The sequence below is a fragment of the Zonotrichia albicollis genome, unplaced genomic scaffold (genome assembly GCF_047830755.1).
Source record: "Zonotrichia albicollis isolate bZonAlb1 unplaced genomic scaffold, bZonAlb1.hap1 Scaffold_257, whole genome shotgun sequence".
NCBI classification, from domain to species: Eukaryota; Metazoa; Chordata; class Aves; order Passeriformes; family Passerellidae; genus Zonotrichia; species Zonotrichia albicollis.
The window spans coordinates 3,057,489-3,078,020 of NW_027428429.1; the positions used below are offsets into that span (position 1 = coordinate 3,057,489).

The following is a 20,532-nucleotide window of genomic DNA, read 5'->3' on the forward strand; positions in this document are numbered from 1 at the left end:
AGGGCCTGACTTGTAAGGTAGTGGTTTTGGCATTTAATTGGGAATTGGGCAGGCTGCTCTCTTGAGTTTTGCTCTGATGAGTCTTTTTAACTCCTTCCTATTCTATAGTAGTTGTTGAATTAAAGTGCAGCAATTGGTTTAATATAAAATACATGATCATCAGGTAGTCTGAAAAGTTGCATACAGATAAGCCATGTCCTGAGCAAACCCTGCAGCCATGACTCTGCTTTAAATCAAGCTAGGATCCACAATTTTTTACAACTGTATTTTAAAAGTGAAATCAACTGTGGGATCTTTTGAGATAGTTTCCTCTTCCTTCCATCTAGATTTTCAGTTTCTCTCGGATTTGGCACCCCACCTTCCGTGGTGCAGTCTTGTGCATTATACCACTGCCCAAGGAGAGGTGAATTAAAAGGGAGGCATTTTTGAAGTGAAGCAGAAATTTTGTGGGGAACTTTTTGAGATTTCCTTCTGTTACTTTGGTACTCCCCTCTCCACCTAGAGCACAACTCATGTTCTTCTTGGATCTGGCCCATCAATCTATAATTCTTTCAATGTTTTCAAGTTCCATGGCATTTTGAATGTATGTGTTACTTCAGTAATTCATGTAGTGTTACCTTCCCAGACACAGCATGTGATGCTGATGAACACTAATAGCCTTGAATATTTCACTTCAGATGACATCAAAATAAGGTCTTTTCTCTTACTACATATTTCATCTCTTTAAGAATAAGAATTCTTTGTGCATTAATTTGTAAGTCAGTCTTCTGAACTACTGAAATTAGAACTTCTTCTAATTATATCAATTATTGATGATGTTGCAGGGACTTCTCTTTATGAAATCCTTCACACATCCCTTCCTTATAACTAATTAAAATTAATTTTCATTAATCAGTTGAGAAAATAATGATTCATTTATCACTGGATCTCTTCAAGATTATCTGAGATGATTTTACCTTATGCTAATGATGTATTAAATTGTGACAATTCAAAGAGCAGTAGTTTTAGCAATATGTTTTGCTCATATACAGATTTTGTTGAAGAAGTTCACCTGAGAATGTCTCTGGCTTATTTCTTGTCAAATCACAGAGTATAAGGAAGGGGTATTTTTCCTCAAGCAGAAATGTATTCTGTTGATGGAAATTAGTCTGTCTCTTGCAAACTTAAGTGTTTCTGACTTAAGAAAACATAATTATTATGATCAAGTTGAAATATAAACAGTATGTATAAGTGAGAACTGAGCAGGAGGTTATTAGTGTTTGTCATGCTTCTTGTGGCACTCTTTCTAACCACATCCATGTTAAGTTAAAAAAATCCCAAACCAATTTTATCTACCAGAGGGACAACTGGCAGCTGTAGGTGATGCACACTACCCATACAGATCTTGTTTCTTGGATTCAAGGTAATTGAAAGATCTGGCTAAAAAAATTCAGTCAGAAGTCAGATCCTTTGAATTTTGCTTCCAGTGCTGAAAAAGAATATGTTAGGACATACTGAATTTTGTATTGCTGCAGTCTATATACTTAAAGTTTGCTAAAAAACTAGAAAGGCTGGCCCAGCAGTAATTTATATTAAAAAAAAAACCCAAAAAACCAAAACCCAGACACACCTCTAAAGTAAAAATATTGCTATTTTTCTGATGTGGTTTTGGAGTATTTAAAGTCCCTACCAACTACTTTCAATACCAACTCTAAATTGTTTTCTCTGGTAGGTTTAAGTCTCTGATTATCCTGAAAACCTGACTGCAAATAATAGTAGTATTACAGGCTTTTCTCATCACAGTATATTTGAATGTAACCTCAGCAAGTGTAATTTTTGTCATCAATAGAGAATTAAAAAGTTGGAAGTTTGGAAATAGAAATAGATCATTACAGGTAAATGTTGACATAACATTAAAAAAAACCCCAGAAGGAAAGCCTGGGAATATACTTTGTGTTAATTGTGTAACACACAAATAATGCTTGTTATAGATTAAATTTGGGATTTCACAAAATTTCAGTGTGTTTTTTAAAAATGATTGCTGATTGGTCTAATTTTTTATATAATTTTATTACACTGTCATTATTTTTTATTTTCCCAAAAGGACGTGCATGCTTTTTGTGATAACTATGTTGTAATAAGTGACTAGTCCATGCAGTATTGTTGTGCAATTAAATACAAGCAATTTCCTCAGGGCCATTCATGCACACTTGCATGATTTTGTCTATTAAAATTGGTGAATGTTTGGTTTATCAGTTCTGTCTCACTAACAATGAGCATGCATGCAGTAATGCTGTACCTCTATTTGGTGTGTACATTTCTGTTCATGCCATGGTAAGGCTCTTGAAATACCTGTTTTCTTTTACAGACTCAGTTAAATTTGCTTCTTGAGAAGCTTCACAGCACTGTAAGTATATATACAGATGAAGGTTCACAGTTTTCTGATGTAAAACAAAGTAGATAATCTCAATATTAGGGCTTACAATAAATGTGATTAGTAATTGCTTTGGAGTTTGCAGCTACTGGAACATCTTCTTGTGCATGTAATGGTTATAGATTTACTGGAAAAAGGAAAACCAACCACCTTCAAAAAAGTTGTAGAATGAAAGTTAAAAAAACTGAATAAGCAGTATGAAATCTGTCTGTGCTGCAATCTCCTGTTTTGTCTCTTTTACTTCTTTCTGTGCATTGGTTATCATTGATGACTAATTTATAGAAAATTTAGAAGTGTTTATTAGAAGTAAGTAATTTAAGAAATGCTTTATTATTAATTATTGTTTTAATGTTCCATAAAGTCATTAAAAATATTTTTTCATTTTACTTTTTTTGATAGGCTGTAAATGCACAAGTGGTCAAGGAAACTGAGTCCCCTAATGAATATTTGTTAATTTGGCTGATATGATTAGATAGCTTGTGAAATTCTCCATGTACAACATGCCATTTTACTTTAGAACGTGGAATTGTAGGAACACAGTGCTGTTTCTCTTGACCACAAGTTCTAACCAATTATAGATATTAGGTTATGCTCTGTCAAAAAAAGAATAAGTGTGGAAAATTAAGGGAAACAAAGGAGTGGGGTGCTTGGAGTATAGCCAGCATATACAATTTTACTGCAGTCATGAGACTGGTCTGAAGGTGATCTATTTCACCCAGAACATTCTGGAACTGAAATACAGTCCAGGGAAAAAAGTGTGTGGCCAGGCTTGCTGTACTCTTGAGTTTAGCTAATCTGTGATTGGGGAGATATTGTTAATGTAGAGTTCCCTTGGCAGGTGCTGTCTCATTCTCAACTGAGAGATGGAAAAAGAGAGAATATGCCACAAATCAGGCTTAATACTATGTTTTCTCAGTCCCAATTTTGTTTTAGAATATGCAAAGTTGTCATTAGCAGTCACCTGTTAAAGGAAAATCTGAATAATTGGGTGGTGCTCGGCAAAATGTTATCCTTGCTAAATGTCAACTCATCAGAGAGAGCAGTGGTGTAGCACTGTAGCACACATGGTCATAGCAGAGGAGCAGACTGGAACATCAGGGAAGGGAGACTGCAGCTGTGAGCCAAAGGAAGCTGTAAAAAGTAGAAGTTAAGGGTCAGGTTCATCTGGCATGATTCTGATGTCAGGAGTCTGGTTTGCTCATGTGAACTCTGGGGCATTTTAGTGTTGTGACTGTGGAAGATATTGAGGGTAGTAGGATCTAGAGTCATAAATCATAGATTATATACATGTTAAGAGAACAGTTGAGTGAAAATTCAACAGAATTGAGGATCCAATTAATAGTTTTAGCATTGAGATCAGTTACATAAAGACCAAGATTTCAGTGCAAAACTGGTATATGAGAGAAAAGGGTGGGGTTGGGACTTGATTACCTTTAAGGCTCACTTCAACCCATTAACATTCCATGATTCTATGATAATGTCAGCATTTCTCTTTTAGAATACTATTATTTTTATTCCCCCCCCCCATAAGTCCTAATTATTTAACCATTATTTTAGGAGTTTTAAAAATCTGTATTTTGCTAACTTCTTGCTTTGGTCTTAGGGGTCGAGCTTTATTCGCTGTATCAAACCTAATCTAAAGATGACAAGTCACCACTTTGAAGGAGGACAGATCCTCTCTCAGCTTCAGTGTTCAGGTAATGTATGCCTCTGATATTTTTCCTTCTGATTTTTTACTTTGGTGGTTAAAAATTACCGTAAGCTTTAAATATGTGGGATGAAAGCAGTATTTCCTTGCTTGATCTGTTTTCTAGAAGATAGGTTATTTATGCCTTATAAACAGCTATTTAGATTTTTAGTGACTTAGCATTCATTTTAGAAATAATTCATCTGAATTGGCATTAGGACTCTTCTTGCAAAGAAGAGTTGCCCACAGTATTAATAGGGCACCAGTTCAGTCTGGAACAATAGAATTTAAAATTTCTGTGGCAGTTGAAGTGTTAGAAACTCCTGTAGATTTTAGAGGCAGTCACTGTTAGCTGAGATATCTAGTAATTGATGCACACCAGTGTTCTTTGATTTTTTTGATACTGTGATTGAGTTTAATTATACTACTTTCTCAAAAGCTTACTTTCTCAAAAGTTTCTTCATATCACTATTAGCTTGATTTGGAGCTGAACACCTAACATGGATGAAATGCTGCATCTTTGTTATTCTTGAAATGCTAGATGCTTTCCAAGTGTATAGCTTTATTTGCTCGTGCCCCACTGAACTTTTTGAAAAACAAAGACAGTATAAACAAATTAAATTTCTGTTGAAAGCAAGTATGCAGAAGATTAAGTTTTATGACAGCAACCACAAGTTAAGGTCTAACTTAAAATCTTACCTGCAGCCTCCGTGGATAAGAATATGTAAAATAGGGGTAAAAGCTGGTATAGCCTGTGCTGCTGAAGTAATTTGAATCTTACTGACAGTGTCTGGGATTTACTGATACCCTAGTTGCAGCCAAAATGTTGTAACATTATTGGGGACATTGATGTTACATCCTAGCAGCTGATACTTTGTACTTCGAGTACACTAAATGTTCTAGCACTGCCCTGCACATGTATTTGAGGTTGTATCTGCACCAGGTCTCACAAATACCATTCACATGATTGAAATAAATGCCTGGTTGGGCATTGTTTGGTGGTTTGGGGTGTAGATTTGGGTCTTTTTGTCTTCCCTTTGAAAATGAAATTGTCAAATCTGCTGAAAAAGAAAAAAGATTTTGGAAGAAATATTAGAAGAAAAATCATATGGATGATTGAGTGTTACTTACTTCTCAAATAGGGAGAAAACCTTATGGGCTTTTCTCATGTGTTCAGTATTAACTTTTTGTGACTGATCACATAATCAAAAAATGCTACAGGCTTGATCAAATCCCAGCTGAACTTTGTGGTTTAGTCTCTGAACAATGTCTTTGAGTCTTATGTCATAAACCTACTTACTGTTTATCATAAAATTCACAGCTTAATTTGCATGTTACTGATGCCAGGTTTTGTGTATGTGTCTGTGAATTTAGGGATGGTGTCAGTTCTGGATTTGATGCAAGGTGGTTTCCCGTCACGAGCGTCATTTCATGAACTGTATAATATGTACAAGAAATACTTGCCTGAAAAATTGGCTCGACTGGACCCTAGGCTTTTTTGCAAAGTAAGAAAATAATTCTTCTGTATCATCCACATGAGAAAATATATTGTGATGTTGGTTTTCATGTTTCTTTGAAGGAGGCAGAATTTAATCCTTTCTGGTTTCTGTGTTTCAGGCCCTATTTAAAGCCCTGGGACTGAATGAAAATGATTACAAATTTGGACTAACCAAGGTGTTTTTTAGACCTGGCAAGGTAATCTTTTTCTTGGAGTTCATGATTATGAATCTTAAAATAATTTCCATTTGAAAAGGACATTTGAAAGTAACATTGTTTAACACATTGGTAAAAGTGTGGCCAACCTAAATAAGGTTGCCCAGGATTTGTACAAATAATTTTGTTCATTTTCTTTGAATAAACCACAAAATTTGTATGGATACAATTGGGTTTATAGTCTTGTTGCTGATGCTGCAGCATTTCTAATGCAATGTTTGTATTCCAAGAATTATGTTGACTTTTAAAAAGATGAAGTCAGAGCCAAGAAGAAATATTTTCTAGTAAAATATGTTTATAACTGAAATCTCCTTCTGTGATTCTGAACATTGCTGCTTCTATTCAGAGTAAGGAGATGAAGTTGAGAGCTATTGCGATGACAAAGGAAAATTATTGTAATCCCAGAAAAATGTTCTTCCTGTCTTATATTTACTGAAAAGCAGAAGTGCAGGATTTTCAGAAAACGTTGCCTTCAATGGGAAACTTATACAAAGGTTAAAAATTGAGAAGTGCTTTCAGCTTTTATTTTTTTCCACAGATACATAATTAGATGTGTTTTGAAGTTGTGGAAGGCCAGAGTTCATCTCCAGGATGTATAAAAGCAATTGATTTTTTAAAATTTTGACAATAAGTATTTTTGGTGTTTAGTAAATGGTTATATTATTCAAAATGCCAAGGGTTGGACGTCCATACAGCAAACATATAAAAAATCTGCGCTTGTAATTTCTGTTATCATTAAACAACAAAGTGTAAGAAAATTATCTGCTGACTTTAATTGAAAGCTGATATAATGACATACAGTTTATATAAAAAATTTTAATTCAGCCTGATCTCAAACAATAGTATCTAACACTCTCTGTCCTGCTAATATGTAAAACTTGTTTTAATTGCCATTTAGTTTGCAGAGTTTGATCAGATAATGAAGTCTGATCCGGATCACTTGGCAGAGCTGGTTAAACGAGTGAACCGCTGGCTTATCTGCAGTCGTTGGAAAAAAGTTCAATAGTGTTCTCTCTCGGTGATTAAATGTATGTGGCTTATGTTTTATTAACTCAAAATGTTGGTTAAAAATACAGCAAAGCAATTAATAACACCTTGAAATGTGGCCAAGGACATGTATAGCAGATACATACTGAACTCTGAGTAACTGATTTCAAGGTTGGTGGGATTTTTCTTGAAGTTACTCTGCTGAGTAGTAATAAGGTGGTGTGCAATAGAGATTGGCACTTGTGGTGTGCTTCAGAAAAGGTACCTGGGAGATTGGGAAGGGTCTGATGCAGAATGTCAGCAGTCTCTGATAACATGGAGGGTGAAAACTGCATTAGAATGGGGAAGAAGAGCATAAAGGCCTTATGCCAGTGCACACATGGCTGTGCATTTGGGCCAGCACAGTCTGTGACTGATTATTATTTGTTGCTGTTTATAGTGAAGCAAATAGAATTTCTGAATTCTTAGAAGATTTCAGACATCATAGATTGTAACACTAAAATCTTGGGTGTGCTCTAACTTTTAACAAAAGTTACTGGTATCTGTGAATCTGGAGGGGTGTATGAGTGTGCACACATTTCATTGTTCCTGTTGGGTTTGGGTGGGAGCCTCTGTGCCTGGCACAAGATTGTGAATTCTGCTATTCTGTTTCTTAAATGTTGTGGTTCCAATATACAAAAAGCTCTCAAGCACACATAGTCTGCATACAGTTTTGTGACATCAAATGTATAAGGAAGATAGTAGTTGTGTTAAACTGTATAAAACATTAAGATTCTGTCTTATGTGTGTTTACAGTGAAAAATAAGATAAAATATCAAGCCAGTGCCTGCATTAAAATACAAAAGACTATTCGTATGTGGCTTTGCAAGAGAAAGCACAAACCACGGTAAGAAGATATTCCTTGGTTGAAGGAAGTATGTTTTAAATAATATTTTCTTGGGACTGTAAGAGGAGGTTTACTTTATTAACTAAATCTATCTGAAATCATAGAGTGATGCTGAGTACAATTGAAGGAGACTGAGAGGTTCTGTGTTCCTTCACTCTTTTCCAAGGATGCATAGACTAAATCTGAACCTTTCCTAAAGATGTTTCTTTATCTCTTTGTTCATAAAATCCTTCAGTGACAACCTTGTTTTTAAAAATTTTTTATTAAGTCTGTCTAATTTAATTTAAGGTCGTTAATTGTTGTCCTTTACAAGTTAACACCTTCCTTCCTTTATAGGCTCCCTTTCATTTTTATCTTAGAAATAATAACTGTCTTATCTCCTCATGAAATTAATTCCATTATCTGATTGCAGGGAATACTGATGGAAAAACTACTTCAGTAATTAAGCTCTGCTGACACCTTAATGTTCTTTGACAGAGACATAGCTCTGTTCTAGTTGTGGGCCTCTCATAAATTCTTTTACATCCTTTGAGAATTATGTTTCATTTTGAATCTTGGCATTTCTGACATTTTTTTTTTAGCTAATTGGTGCTCATCTTTAATGATTTGATTTTGTTTCTACTTTTGTGTGTTGATTTGCAAATCCCAGTATAGTGATATCTGTTTAGGAAGGTTGTCTGCAGATTTGTAACTTCTGTGTGGGGCCTTCAATAGTGGTTCTTAAAAAAACTCTTGAGTTTTCCTGAACTCCTCCCCAGCCTTGCTTTCTCAATCCTTTGGGGTGTAATGACGGTGTTCATTCTGGGATGTAATACTGTGTAGTAGAGTTTTATCTGATTAATTCTGTTACTGCTCTTTGAATAAGTAGCGCTACTCAGCCTTTATCCTTTCCAGTTAAAATCCTCTAGTGGATACTAATAATCATTAGTATCCATTTATTATTGTGAGAAAAACAAAAAGCCAGCCCAAATTAATTCTCAAAATAAAAATGCATTTTTCCATTTTGAGCCACTGTTTGCTAAGTAATTTTAGTTACTGCTTGGAAAAGGCTCCATTGCTTAGTTACTTGATGTGATAATGTTCAAATTTCAAAGAAGAGGGAGAGTTTTGTCAGAAGGCATAACTTCTCTCCCCATCTACCTTTTTTACATGAGTGATTTGTGGAGTTTTAAAAGTATCACCATCCAAAATTATTTCAAATAAGCAAATAAGCTGTCTTACCTTCACAGCATTGATGGCCTGATAAAAGTACGTACACTGAAGAAGAGACTTGATAAATTTAATGAAGTAGTAAGTGCTCTGAAGGAGGGAAAAGCAGAGACAAGCAAGCAGGTCAAGGAGTTGGAGGCTTCTATTGATGCATCAATGACCAAAATTAAGGTATGTGATAATAATGAGAGAAAAAGTATCTTTGTACTGGAATCTTTTAAAAGCTTCATCTAAAGGAGAAGGCCAATGCATTTTTTTTAACAGAAAATATACTTTAAAATTGTGGTCTTAATTTTCAGTCACTGGGTAATTCCTGTTTAAAACTATTTGTAAATATAACTGAAGTGAATCCTGAAAATAGGTGCGTATGACTTTGGTATCTGTGTGTCAAAATTGGCACTGAAGGTTTTAAAGAAAAAATGCATGTTGGTATTACGAGACAAGTGCTGTCAATAAGTTGTTTGTTGCTTTCACTATTGGAATACCAATTACCATTATTACCATTATCAGAATGCCAATTACCATTGCCAATATTTTAACTTAATAAGGGCTGAAACAAGGCATTTATCACAGACTAGAGACATTTCCAGTTATGAGGTTTTTCAAACTTGGTGGTAAATAGAATTCAGCTTGTTGATTATGCTTCAGGTCTGTAGTCCTCTCTTTCTTACCACAGAATCACAAAGACAAAATGAAGGCACACTGGCATTTATTAATGTTAGAAAAAGTTTGGTTTCTTGAATTCATATTTCATGCAATATTATAGCTTTCTTAGTGTGCCATATTAAGACTTCTCTATTTAAAATCGCTGTTGAAAAGATGGTAGAGTTAACCTATCAGCTTAGGGTTCTCTTTTCTAATGAAAATTATAACATGTGATTATCATCATGATACACTATCAGAAAAGGTCAGCAAATCCCCATATTGCAGTTTTATTAGTAAGATGTGAATTGTAAAATGAAATTAAATTGTACCTGTCAATAAGGTTTGAAAACGTGTCTAGCAAAGGCTATTTTTGAAGCATTTTCAACCTGTAATTTGTTACTAATAACTTTTTAGAAAAAGTTAGTCACAACACAGTGCAGTATTTTTTCTGAGTGCTAGCAGAAATATTAAGAAAAGCTATTTCATGTATGACATAAAAGCGGAGCTGTAAATAACCACTAAAGAAGATAAGAGCACAATGCAAAATACACTGGGAAGGCTTTAATTTCCATCCTAGCATGCTAAGAATTAATTTCTGTTGCTTAAAACTGCAAGATTTAAAATGTGAAGGTATGTTTTGAAAGGAAGTTAAGTTAATTTCACTGATGATATGGAGATGAATTTGGATGGTTTTATAGGAGAGGGGAGAGGAATGGGTCCTCAGGATTGTAGAAAAAAAGGGAAGAGTGGACTCAAGCTTCCCAGCTCTGAGGTGTATATATGATTTAAATATAGTGCTCAGTGATCTCATATCACTTAATATTTTTAAGTATGTTCTTTCAGAAGTGAAGTACAAATAAAAAACAATTACCCTCTTATTATTTTTGCAGACCACTATAATGACTAGAGAACAGATACAGAAAGAATATGATGCTTTAGTTAAAAGCTCAGAGCAGCTTCTGAGTGCACTGCAAAAGAAGAAGCAGCAAGAGGACGAAGCAGAGAGGCTACGACGCATCCAGGAGGAAATGGAAAAGGAAAGGAAGAGACGTGAAGAGGAAGACCAAAAACGAAGGAAGGAAGAAGAGGAAAGATGCCTGTGAGTCTTGAATTTGAATAAGTTGCTGGTTATAGAATGAGAAGAAAACAGGAAAGGCTTTTAAATGAAGTTGGTTTTGATACACTTTCACTTAGAGAATAATTTGGATTGTATTTCTGTGCAGTGTTGAAACATTTCCTTTGTAAGGCAAGTGACAGAAGAGCATATGGAAGAAATTATATGATGCAGCTGGAAATACAGATGAACTTGAAAAATTTCATAATTTACATGTAGTATCTTGTCATCAGAACTGTACTGATTTGTGGAGTACCAATCAGTTTTATGAAAGAGACTTTGTATTTCTTACTATTTCTTGTTCATTTGTGTCATAATAACACATTTTCATTTTCTTCTCCTCTTATGTAATAGGAAATCTGAGATTGAGGCAAAGAGAAAACAGGGAGAGGAAGAGAGAAAAAAGAGAGAAGAAGAAGAAAAACGTATTCAGGTTAATGCTTTAGCTGTGTGTGGCTTTGGGGGATTTCTTGTTACTGTGATGGTTTTGGGGTTGTGTGTTTATTTTCTTGTATTCATTTACTTATTTATAAATGCTTTTTGTAGCTTATGTTCTCCACCAAGTCCAATGGCTTCTTTCTATAAATGCATTTCTCAGAGTCATTCCCCAATGTTGCTTTATTAGTAAATATAGGGCAAATGTCATGTTTAGCGTATGCCAAGACAGATCACCTATTTCTAGTTCCTATGCAACTTCACATATTCTGAGTGGAGGTGCATCTGTTTTTAAAGGATTTTAAAAGTTATTTTAAAAATATGCAGCGTTGGGGAATCCTGGTTTAGCCTTTGAAGATTTGGTGGGTGGTTCATGTCAGGCAAGTTTGGCATTCTTTTACTAACGTCACATCTTGACTTTGATTGTGTTGTTTACTTGCTTAACTGCAAACACTTTGAGAGTGCCAGTAATAATGAGAGGAGGCAGGACTGTCCTTGGTAGCCCCTTTGGCTGCACTAAATACACGCAGCTCAAACCCCACTCCTCCACCTTTCCCCTTGATTTATGGCAATTCTTACTGATTTCATAATGAGCTCTCCTTCGGAGGTGTGTTTGGATCCTGTATCCCTCTTTTCCTTTTTTATTGGAAATTGCTTGGGTGACCTGGGATAGCAGTCTTATGAAAAAAGAACATCTATAGTGATTGTCTTTATCAATGTTTCTTGGGTTCTGAGCTGTGGATATCTGCAATGCAGAATGTAATTTACACTTTTACTTTAAAATGCTGTGTTTGGATCCAAGTGGATATATAATCCTGTAAGGTGTTTCATTCTCCCACATAGAGTTCCTTTCTCATTATCTTTCCTCCTGCTGGTTGGTTTTATCAGCTAATCTAAAACAAGATTCATAAGGTAAAGTCACTGGTGTAATGGTACAGTTTTCGGTGTTTTAGTGGTGCAACTTCACAATGATGGGTGGGAAGCAGTTTGTTTCCTTGTTAATTTTGGGGCACTGCTAAAACTTGGTGTATGTGCCTTTTGAAGGTATGAATTGGATGGTCCTGTTTTATTTACTGTGTGTGCAAGGCTTTTTGTGAAATAATGATGGTTAACTGCTGCTGTTGTTTGACTCTGCAGAGGCAGTATATTTGAATTGCTCCTGCACTGCACTAAGTTGGAAGTTTTACCATTTGCTTAAATTCATGTTAGATCAGTTCCACAGAGAATTCCAGTGTCTGTCTTAATCCCTTTTCAAAATGACATACAGACCTGTATCCAAAGTAGTGCCTGTTACAAAGTCCTGTGATGCCAAGAGCAGAATATCAAGGAAGTATTGTGTTAGTGCTATGGAGAAGCAGCCATAGCCTCAGTTTCATTTGAGTTTTAATGATTCTGAAAACTTCTGAACATTAGTTTTTATAATAATGAAAAAAATAATTCATATATTTAAAAAATTACTTGGCACTTTATTAAAAAAGTTAATATAAGTGGTGGACAATATTTGATAAACTATATGAAAACCAAGATTCAGTTTGTAGCTGTTTCATTTTTCTTGGGTCTAACTAAATACTAATGCTGTTAATTTTTCATTTCTGTAAACTGTACATGTTTCCAAAAGCTAATACACAACATAGCATTTTTTTCAAATACTGCTCATGTAGCATTTTGGTTTTGATTGGGTAAGGCTAAAGGTGTCCTGTTCTCAAACAGGCTGAGATTGAGGCTCAGCTGGCTAGAGAGCGAGAGGAGGAGACGCAGCACCAGGCCGTGCTTGAACAGGAGCGCCGTGACCACGAGCTGGCAATGAGGATTGCCCAGAGCGAGGCAGAGCTCATCAGTGATGAGGCACAGCTGGATGTAGGTTTGCGCAGGTATGGAGTCAAGGAGTTACATTTTCCTCTCTGTGCTTTCTTTTCTCCCCATCCTGCTCCCTTGGAGAAGACTATGCTCTTGTTTGGTTAATGGAACTTTGTGTTCATTAAATGGAGCTTTTAAGTCAGTATATTGGAATGTTTTTCAAATTAAATTTTGAAATTTGTTAGATTGCTTTTGCTTAGACTTTCTTCATTTTGCGTCTTGCTACATCGGTGATTTTGTAGGTGCTTGTGGACATGACTGCAGGTCTCTTTCTTTTTTTGAGTTCTAACAAGGATGGCCAACTTAGAATTCTGATTTTTATGACTCATTTAAAGTAGGGAATAGAATTTCTTCAGTGGTAAGTAATAATAAAATACATCTTTGCTAGGTCTTGATGGTGGTTCCATTTTTACAGTGAATTTGTGTGGGATTTTTTTTTTTAAAGAAGAAGCTCTCTTTAACTGCAGAAATAAAAGTAATTTCTGGGCCCTGACTGGTAAGTTTTTTCAAGTGGAATGAAAATACCTAACATAGATGAGTTCAAATGTTAAGTGTTAGTCTTGTTTTGTGTCAATTTTTGATGTGCGATAAAATGAGCTTAACCTTTGATACACAGAACCACACTGCCTGTCTGCAGAGCAAGAACTCTTCATGTGTAAAAGGTGATGTCTTAGAAGCAACTTAGAAGTTCCAGTAAAAATGGTACTTACTGGTCAAGTTGCATGAAGGGACCTGTGAACATGGTCACATACTTGGTGACTTCATTAATATGACTCTACTCTGTTGTTGTTGTTGAAATGAGTGCAAGAAAATCCCTTGTGTTGCCATGAAATTTCAAGCTCCTAGATGTATTTCTTTTGCTACCCAAATTTCATCTAAATGTATACTTTTTTTAATAACTGTATGCTTGCTTGAGATAGGTGGGTAATTTTTTGTCATGTTCAATACTGACTTCTGGGCAGTTCCACTGAAATGGTTGTGTTTTTTCCCTCGGTACTGCAATAGCTGTCAAATTGTCTCTGACTGAGACTGACATGCTCCATTCACAGAATCAGAATGGTTTGGGTTGGAAGGGGACCTTAAAAATCATCTCTTTCCTGCCCCCTGCCATGGTCAGGGACACCTTCCATTAGACTAGGTAGCTCAGAGGCCCATCCAAGCTGGGATGGGGCAGCCACAGCTCCCTTGGGAAGGCTGTTCCAGTGCCTCACCACTCTCCCTGTCTGGATTTTGGTGCAATACTTTAAAGGTAGACACAAAGTCACTCTAGTCTTGCAACCTGGCAGAGTTCTCTTAAATATGAAAGAAGGGATGCAGTAGTCAAGAGCTCAGAGAATTCAGTAACTTCTCTGTCAGTGAAGCTCTAACCTCCACTGGGTTTCCTACTGCTCATAGGTGATTTTGGCATTGGTCTTTCTTGTATAATCCCAGAATGGATGATGAGCTAATTGTCATCATAACTCTTTGACTGCCAGTTTCTCTGCTGTGTAGCTAGCCCAGTTCTGCTGTGCAGCTGGTAGGTGACTGAAGACCCTTCTAAGTGTTTGGAAAGTACTCAGTGGTCTGAACATGTTAGTATAGAGATGGAAATAATTTCTTGAGCAAGATAATACCTAAATCTAGAAAAGAAGTGATAGATTTTCCTGCTTACATGAGATCTTTTTTATCTCACTGGCAAATTTTTTCCCTTGTTTCCAAAGTCTACTTCAAATAGTTCATTGCACATTCAAAACCTGAACAGAATGCTTTTAATTTAATATTTGATTTTATTTTGGTTTGTTTAAAATCAGACTAAAACCTTACCCAGGCCCCAGTATCTTCTATTGAAATCAGAGGATTTTCATATAATTTCAGGAGTTGCCTTAAAGGTAGCAGCTAAAGAAATTTGGTGAAATGCAAACTATTGGTTAGAATAAATAATGTAATCTAATATTAAAACATAAAGTCTCAGGACTTCTTTTATATTATACCAATCAAAATTTTGCTGGAGTCTAAAGAAGTTATAGTCTACGGTCTTCTACATTTGAGACTGACATATTAGCATGTGATACACTAAAATCACTGACTTTTCTATAAGTATATATATCTTCCCTGTTAAATTTTGCTGTAATAAGATAAAGCATGTGTGACTTCATACTGAATTCATGCAGTATATTGCTTTTACAGTGTTATCACACTTCTGTAAAAATTGGTTTCATCCTTACATATTGGCATGAAGAAAATAAAGGTATTTTCCATTGTATGGTTGTAACTGTTGAGTGAAAAGAGGAAGAAAAGGGTGATTTTATGTGCTCAGTTTTAACAAATACGCGACACTTTTGTGTTGTCATATTTGAACTTGAGTGCCTGTAGTTTATTTCTTTTTTCCACAGTGCCTTGCTGTATTCACTTTCATAGCTTTCATAGATATTTCAAGGGGCATAAGTATTAACAGTTTCCTTAAAAAATATATTTGTTGGCTACTATCAAAGAAGAAAAGTTGTTTGTTCTGGCAGCAGATCCAGGATTTTCATTTGTGCTTATTCTGTGCTGGATCTGCTGGACCTCTTCTAGCTTTATCCAATTTTACTACTCATCCACAGTTTGAAAGGATGTGTAATATGTGATTTACTGCACCCAGGGGTAAATTAAAGGTAATGACTAGCAGTTAAGTAAAAATTAATTTAGATAGTAAGTATCTGCTTTCAACTGGGTAGTTTTTATTCATTTATGTGGCTTATTGAAGTGTACAGTATGGCATGTAACATCAAAAGAAAGCTAGTCTTAGAAGAGTGTTGTGAGTGTATCTCTCCTGGGTTTTGCATTGGAACAATCCTATGTCCTAATTTAGCACAGATAGTGCTACCTGTGCTCACCTGTGTGTTTCCAGCACAGCAGTTACACTTGGGGTCTGTTCACAGCTTGCATGAAGAAGCACCCATCCTGTTCCCAGAGCAGCTACAGGAGGATTGCTGCTGTTTCTTGTGACACGCTTATCCAAGCATGAAATACATCAGTAGTATGCTTCAAAGTCTCTGCTTTTGAAAGATTGGACAGGGGAGAAAGGCTGGGGGAAGCTTTCACTTGTACATTTCTTTTTTCCCAGATTATTATTTAAGTCATAACTGAATGAGAAAGTTTTGGGGGGAAAAGAGGTTTATATAATCAGCTAAAAATAATAATAATAAAAATTCTTAAGATAATAAAGAAGATGTGAGAGAGCAGGAAATGCTATGACCCACCTTTTCTTGCTTCAGATTATTAAAATATTAACTAGGTAGTAGTTTGTCTAACATTAAATGTCTTCTGTTTGCAGAGCCAATGGAACAAAGCCACAAATGACTACGTATGGCATTTTTTTCCATTTGAATGCTCTAATAGATAAAAGCCACATTAATTAATCAAAAGAAATTGATATTGTCTTCTTATTTACTAATACCCCATAGCAATCTTTGTTAGTATGCATCTGTAATTTCTAAGTCAATTTTTAAAGCCTCATATTCATTACTTTGCTTACATCTAATAAACCCTTTAATAACCAAATATACCAAATAACATCTATTCAAAAATCATTATATAATTGCTGTAAAGTTTTAAACATACCATCCATTTTTCACTGCCCTGTGTAATTTATTGTTCTTTACAGAATCAGGACTCTGTGTGTGTGTATGTGTGTCTGTCTGTCTATCTATCTATCTGTCTATCTATCTATCTATCTGTCTGTCTATTTTTGTGTGTGTGTCTGAATTGAAATAATTAAAAATAAGTAGTCGTTTCCTGTGCATTTAATTTAATTTCAGTTTGATTGTCAAGACACTTTCATGGTTATAAAGGCTGGTTTTATATCCATATATATTTGGTTTATGCTCATATACCAATTTTCTTGTAGGGAACAAATGGCCACAGAAATGTCAGAAATATTGTCTAGGTAGGTGAGAAGGTATAACACCAGTGAATCAATCATTTTCTAAAAACAAATCACACATTAAATGGGTTGAATTATTATGGAATTAAAAGTAATGGAATCTGGGTTTTTTTTTAATTATGAGCAGGTAACTAAATTATTTCTTTCAGATAAATTGCATTTACCATTTTTTCAGCAATTATTTCTTTGCTATTTTAACTTATTATATTGAAAAAGAATAAGAATTGTTCATGTACCCTGTAATTTTCTATAATTTCATTAATGCTTCTCCAGCTTTCTTCTCCTCTCACCTTTGTGATAAACAGATCACAAGGCTCCACATCTTTTAAAGGCATATTTCTACAGATTCAGCACAAAGCTAATGAAGCCATTTAACTGCAATGTAATTGTTGCTGCATTTAATAAGGAAATATGCTCATTAGAGTTCTCTTAAAATAAAAGTAGTTTTGAAAATTTCCATGGTAAGACCATATTAAAAACCCTCTTAAGATATCCAAACAAAATCTCCTTCTGGGATTTCTTGAATGATAATGTGAGATTTTATGCACAATGCAGAAGAAAAGATAAATACAGGTTTGGGTCTGAATATGCTAGTTGGTCAAATACTAATACTCTGTTCAAAGAAATTTTTGTGATTGTCTTCCATATCAGCAAGTAAATAGAAAGTGTTTTCTGCAACTTGATGGTAGAAATTTTTTTTACATTGATTTTGTGAACCTTACAGAAGAAGAAAAAATGTTTAGAGGTTTTGAAAGTGAATCTGTTGTTTAACAAGTTACTAAGCTATGTATGTATAGTTTGAAGATGCTCAGTCTCACATGTTTAATGAATTTTCTAGTGGTATCATGGATGATTGGAATGCAGCTGGTAACTAAATTTTTCTCCTGCAGTATTTTAAGAATAGGCATAAACCACATAAGGTGTAATTAAGGTAGCATGTGAATTTAAATGGCCATATTGTATTGCATATATTGACATAGTTCCAATGACAGTGGCCAATTTTTAATGTACAAAAAGATGAAAAAATTTTGGGGCCAGATCAGGCTCTGTGTTCTGGTCGGATTCAAAATGCAATGCTTCTCAGTATCTGCTTGTTTAAAAAAAATTGTCTCACTTTTCATACACTGGAAGCCTTTGACATGAGACTGGTCTTTTCTATTTTTAGTCTGAAAATACTGTTTATGATACATAACTCTCATATGGAGCAGTGAAGATGGAATGTCAAAGGTGATGCTCCTCTTGCTGCCAGACTGTTGTGCTTGAGGTCCTGTAGAAAACAAGCAAGTGGTCTTCAGAGTGCACAGTAGTACCCTAATAGAAAGACTAAGCCATTCAATTGGATTAGCATTCTTAAAGATTACTACAACCTAGTTCTGCTGTGCTAAATTAGGCAGCAAACTCTTAGAGTGGTGGGTAATGTTGCTAAATCAGGAAAATCCTTAGGATTTGTCAAATTAGGTTCAAAAAGGTTAGACACCAGGCAGTGCAAATTAATTATCAGGAATCCTTGATGTCCTACAGAATAGAACAAAATATTAAAGTATATATTTTGAAGAAGTTTGTCCAGTTATTTGTTTTACAGTCATGAGTAGTTCTAAGTCAATTTTTTACGTTTGACTTCTCAAACTCCAACTGGAAGCTGTGTGGACTCAGATTAGTAGTATGAGTAGACATTAAGCTGCTACTCCAACAGCAAGATTCTGTAGTTTTAATTATACTGAAGAGATGGTTCAGTTGTTATTAAGAGGAATGTTAGGTTTATTCAATGAAATTTAAATTGCATTTGTTATCACTGCTTTCAAAACTGCTGTATCTGCATAAAGAAAAAATTCAGGTTATAATAGTTTTTTATAACCTTCTAATTAAAAAAGGAAAATAAACATAAAACTTCACGGTACCACATGAGACCTTTATGGAAAAATAAATGTTAAAATAATATTCATTAGATTATACCTATTAATACTGTGCCTGTCCCACAAAGATATTACTGCACAAACAGACCTTACAATTAAAAAGCCTGTTTTTTCTTATTGCATCAAGAACTTTGCTACCTTGTTAAAGATTCTTTCTAGTTTCTTTTGAAGAAATTCCCTCAGATCCTGAAAGAATTCAATTTTTATTCTTAGTCATGAGCAGAGACTGGTAAAATCTCGTGTCTGCTCTTGAATTCCTTAGTGTTTAAAAGATGTGCTGATCATCACTGAACATTGCAGTGTTTTCAACTTATTTTATAAGCTGATAATCCACAGGAAGTTTGCTGTTCCTGAGGGAGAGTTCTTCCACTTATCCATACCACATTTCTTGGGGAAAAAAAGAAATTCAGGCTTATGTTTATATCTAATGTTCGTTTCATACATGGAAACATTGTACATTTTCCTAAAGATGATTGAGATTTTAGTAATAATTCCTCACTTGCATTCGCTGTTGACTCACTTTGACATTACCTACATGGTGAAGACCTTTTGCCTTTGGAAAATACTGAGTTTTGATGAGTCTTTTTTTACTGGTCAGCGTTTAGTCCGAGTGGTCTTTTTTACTTTGATGATAAATATCATCACTCTTGATGATCATGATGATCAATATCATCACTCCCAACTCAGAATAAATATTGCTGTTATTAGATGGCCAATATAGAATTAATTTGGTTTCTTCTCTCAAGTTAGGTTTTTGTCAGACAGAATATTTTCTTAAGGTTAGGAACAAGATCAATTTTAAATAGCAGAGGAAATGCCTTTTCTTCCTTCTCCTTGTTCTACTTCAGGAATATTTTTCCTTGTCTGTTTTTTGAATGGAACTAAAAATGTTCAGTCTTTGTTTTTTGCATCTTGGTTCTCACAAAGTAAAATGTACATCAATGTGGGATGAGATACTCAGAATATGTGTCTTTCTATACCTGAAAAATATCAATGACAATTCCTTTTAATCTTTAGGAGGCAAATCAGATTATGATATGATTTTGAGCATAAAATATATTTTCATTTTCTCTTGATAATTCAAACAACTTGAAAATACTATGGTATTTTGTCTGTGTGGTAATAAGTATGACGCATTATTGATCATGGGATCTCTTCCTCTTCTTAAAAAAAATCCTGTTTAATACTTGGAAAAAATACATATACATTTTAAAAATAATTGCAGGGGTCCTGCAGTGCAAGCCACAAAAGCTGCTGCTGGTACTAAGAAGCATGATCTCAGTAAGTGGAAATATGCAGAGCTTCGTGATACAATCAACACCTCCTGTGGTAAGTGGTTTTTTTTCTGAGAAAGAGTTCAAGTTGTAGTTATACGAAAAAGTGTTACTTTCTTCCTATAACAAAGATTAAAAGTTTACATGAGTTTGAGTGAATAACAAATTAATTTTAAAAATTCTCTTACCCCCAAAAGAACAATACACAAAGCTATTTCCATATTAAGGAAACAGAATCTCCTTTGTGATGTCTTTAAGGGATTATATATTTATGATAATAAACATCTTGGGCATAAAATACATGTTATAACTTCTTAATTAAGTTCACTCCATTTGATGTACTTCCACAGAGGGAATAGTAATTATTATGCTTTACCTAGAATTTGCATGTTCTAAGAATTTTTTTGCTATCAATTCTTGCTGTCACCAAATCATAAAGAAAGCAAAAATATGTTCTGTCGTAGATTATTATTCTTTAATTTTCAAAATGTGTAA

General features: G+C 34.7%; 2 protein-coding genes across 2 annotated transcripts in view; both read left to right on the forward strand.

Moving 5' to 3' along the window:
* Positions 1 to 20,532, forward strand: part of LOC113460769 (uncharacterized) — a 1,042,778-nt gene that overhangs the window by 803,007 nt on the left and 219,239 nt on the right. The window lies entirely within an intron of this gene.
* Positions 1 to 20,532, forward strand: part of LOC141727927 (unconventional myosin-VI-like) — a 32,203-nt gene that overhangs the window by 1,569 nt on the left and 10,102 nt on the right. Inside the window, 11 exon segments of the mRNA XM_074534215.1 lie at positions 2,348 to 2,386; positions 4,017 to 4,110; positions 5,475 to 5,605; positions 5,718 to 5,795; positions 6,712 to 6,841; positions 7,596 to 7,686; positions 8,916 to 9,066; positions 10,431 to 10,639; positions 11,009 to 11,087; positions 12,800 to 12,960; positions 19,989 to 20,092. Coding sequence (XP_074390316.1) covers positions 2,348 to 2,386; positions 4,017 to 4,110; positions 5,475 to 5,605; positions 5,718 to 5,795; positions 6,712 to 6,841; positions 7,596 to 7,686; positions 8,916 to 9,066; positions 10,431 to 10,639; positions 11,009 to 11,087; positions 12,800 to 12,960; positions 19,989 to 20,092 — 1,267 coding nt within the window.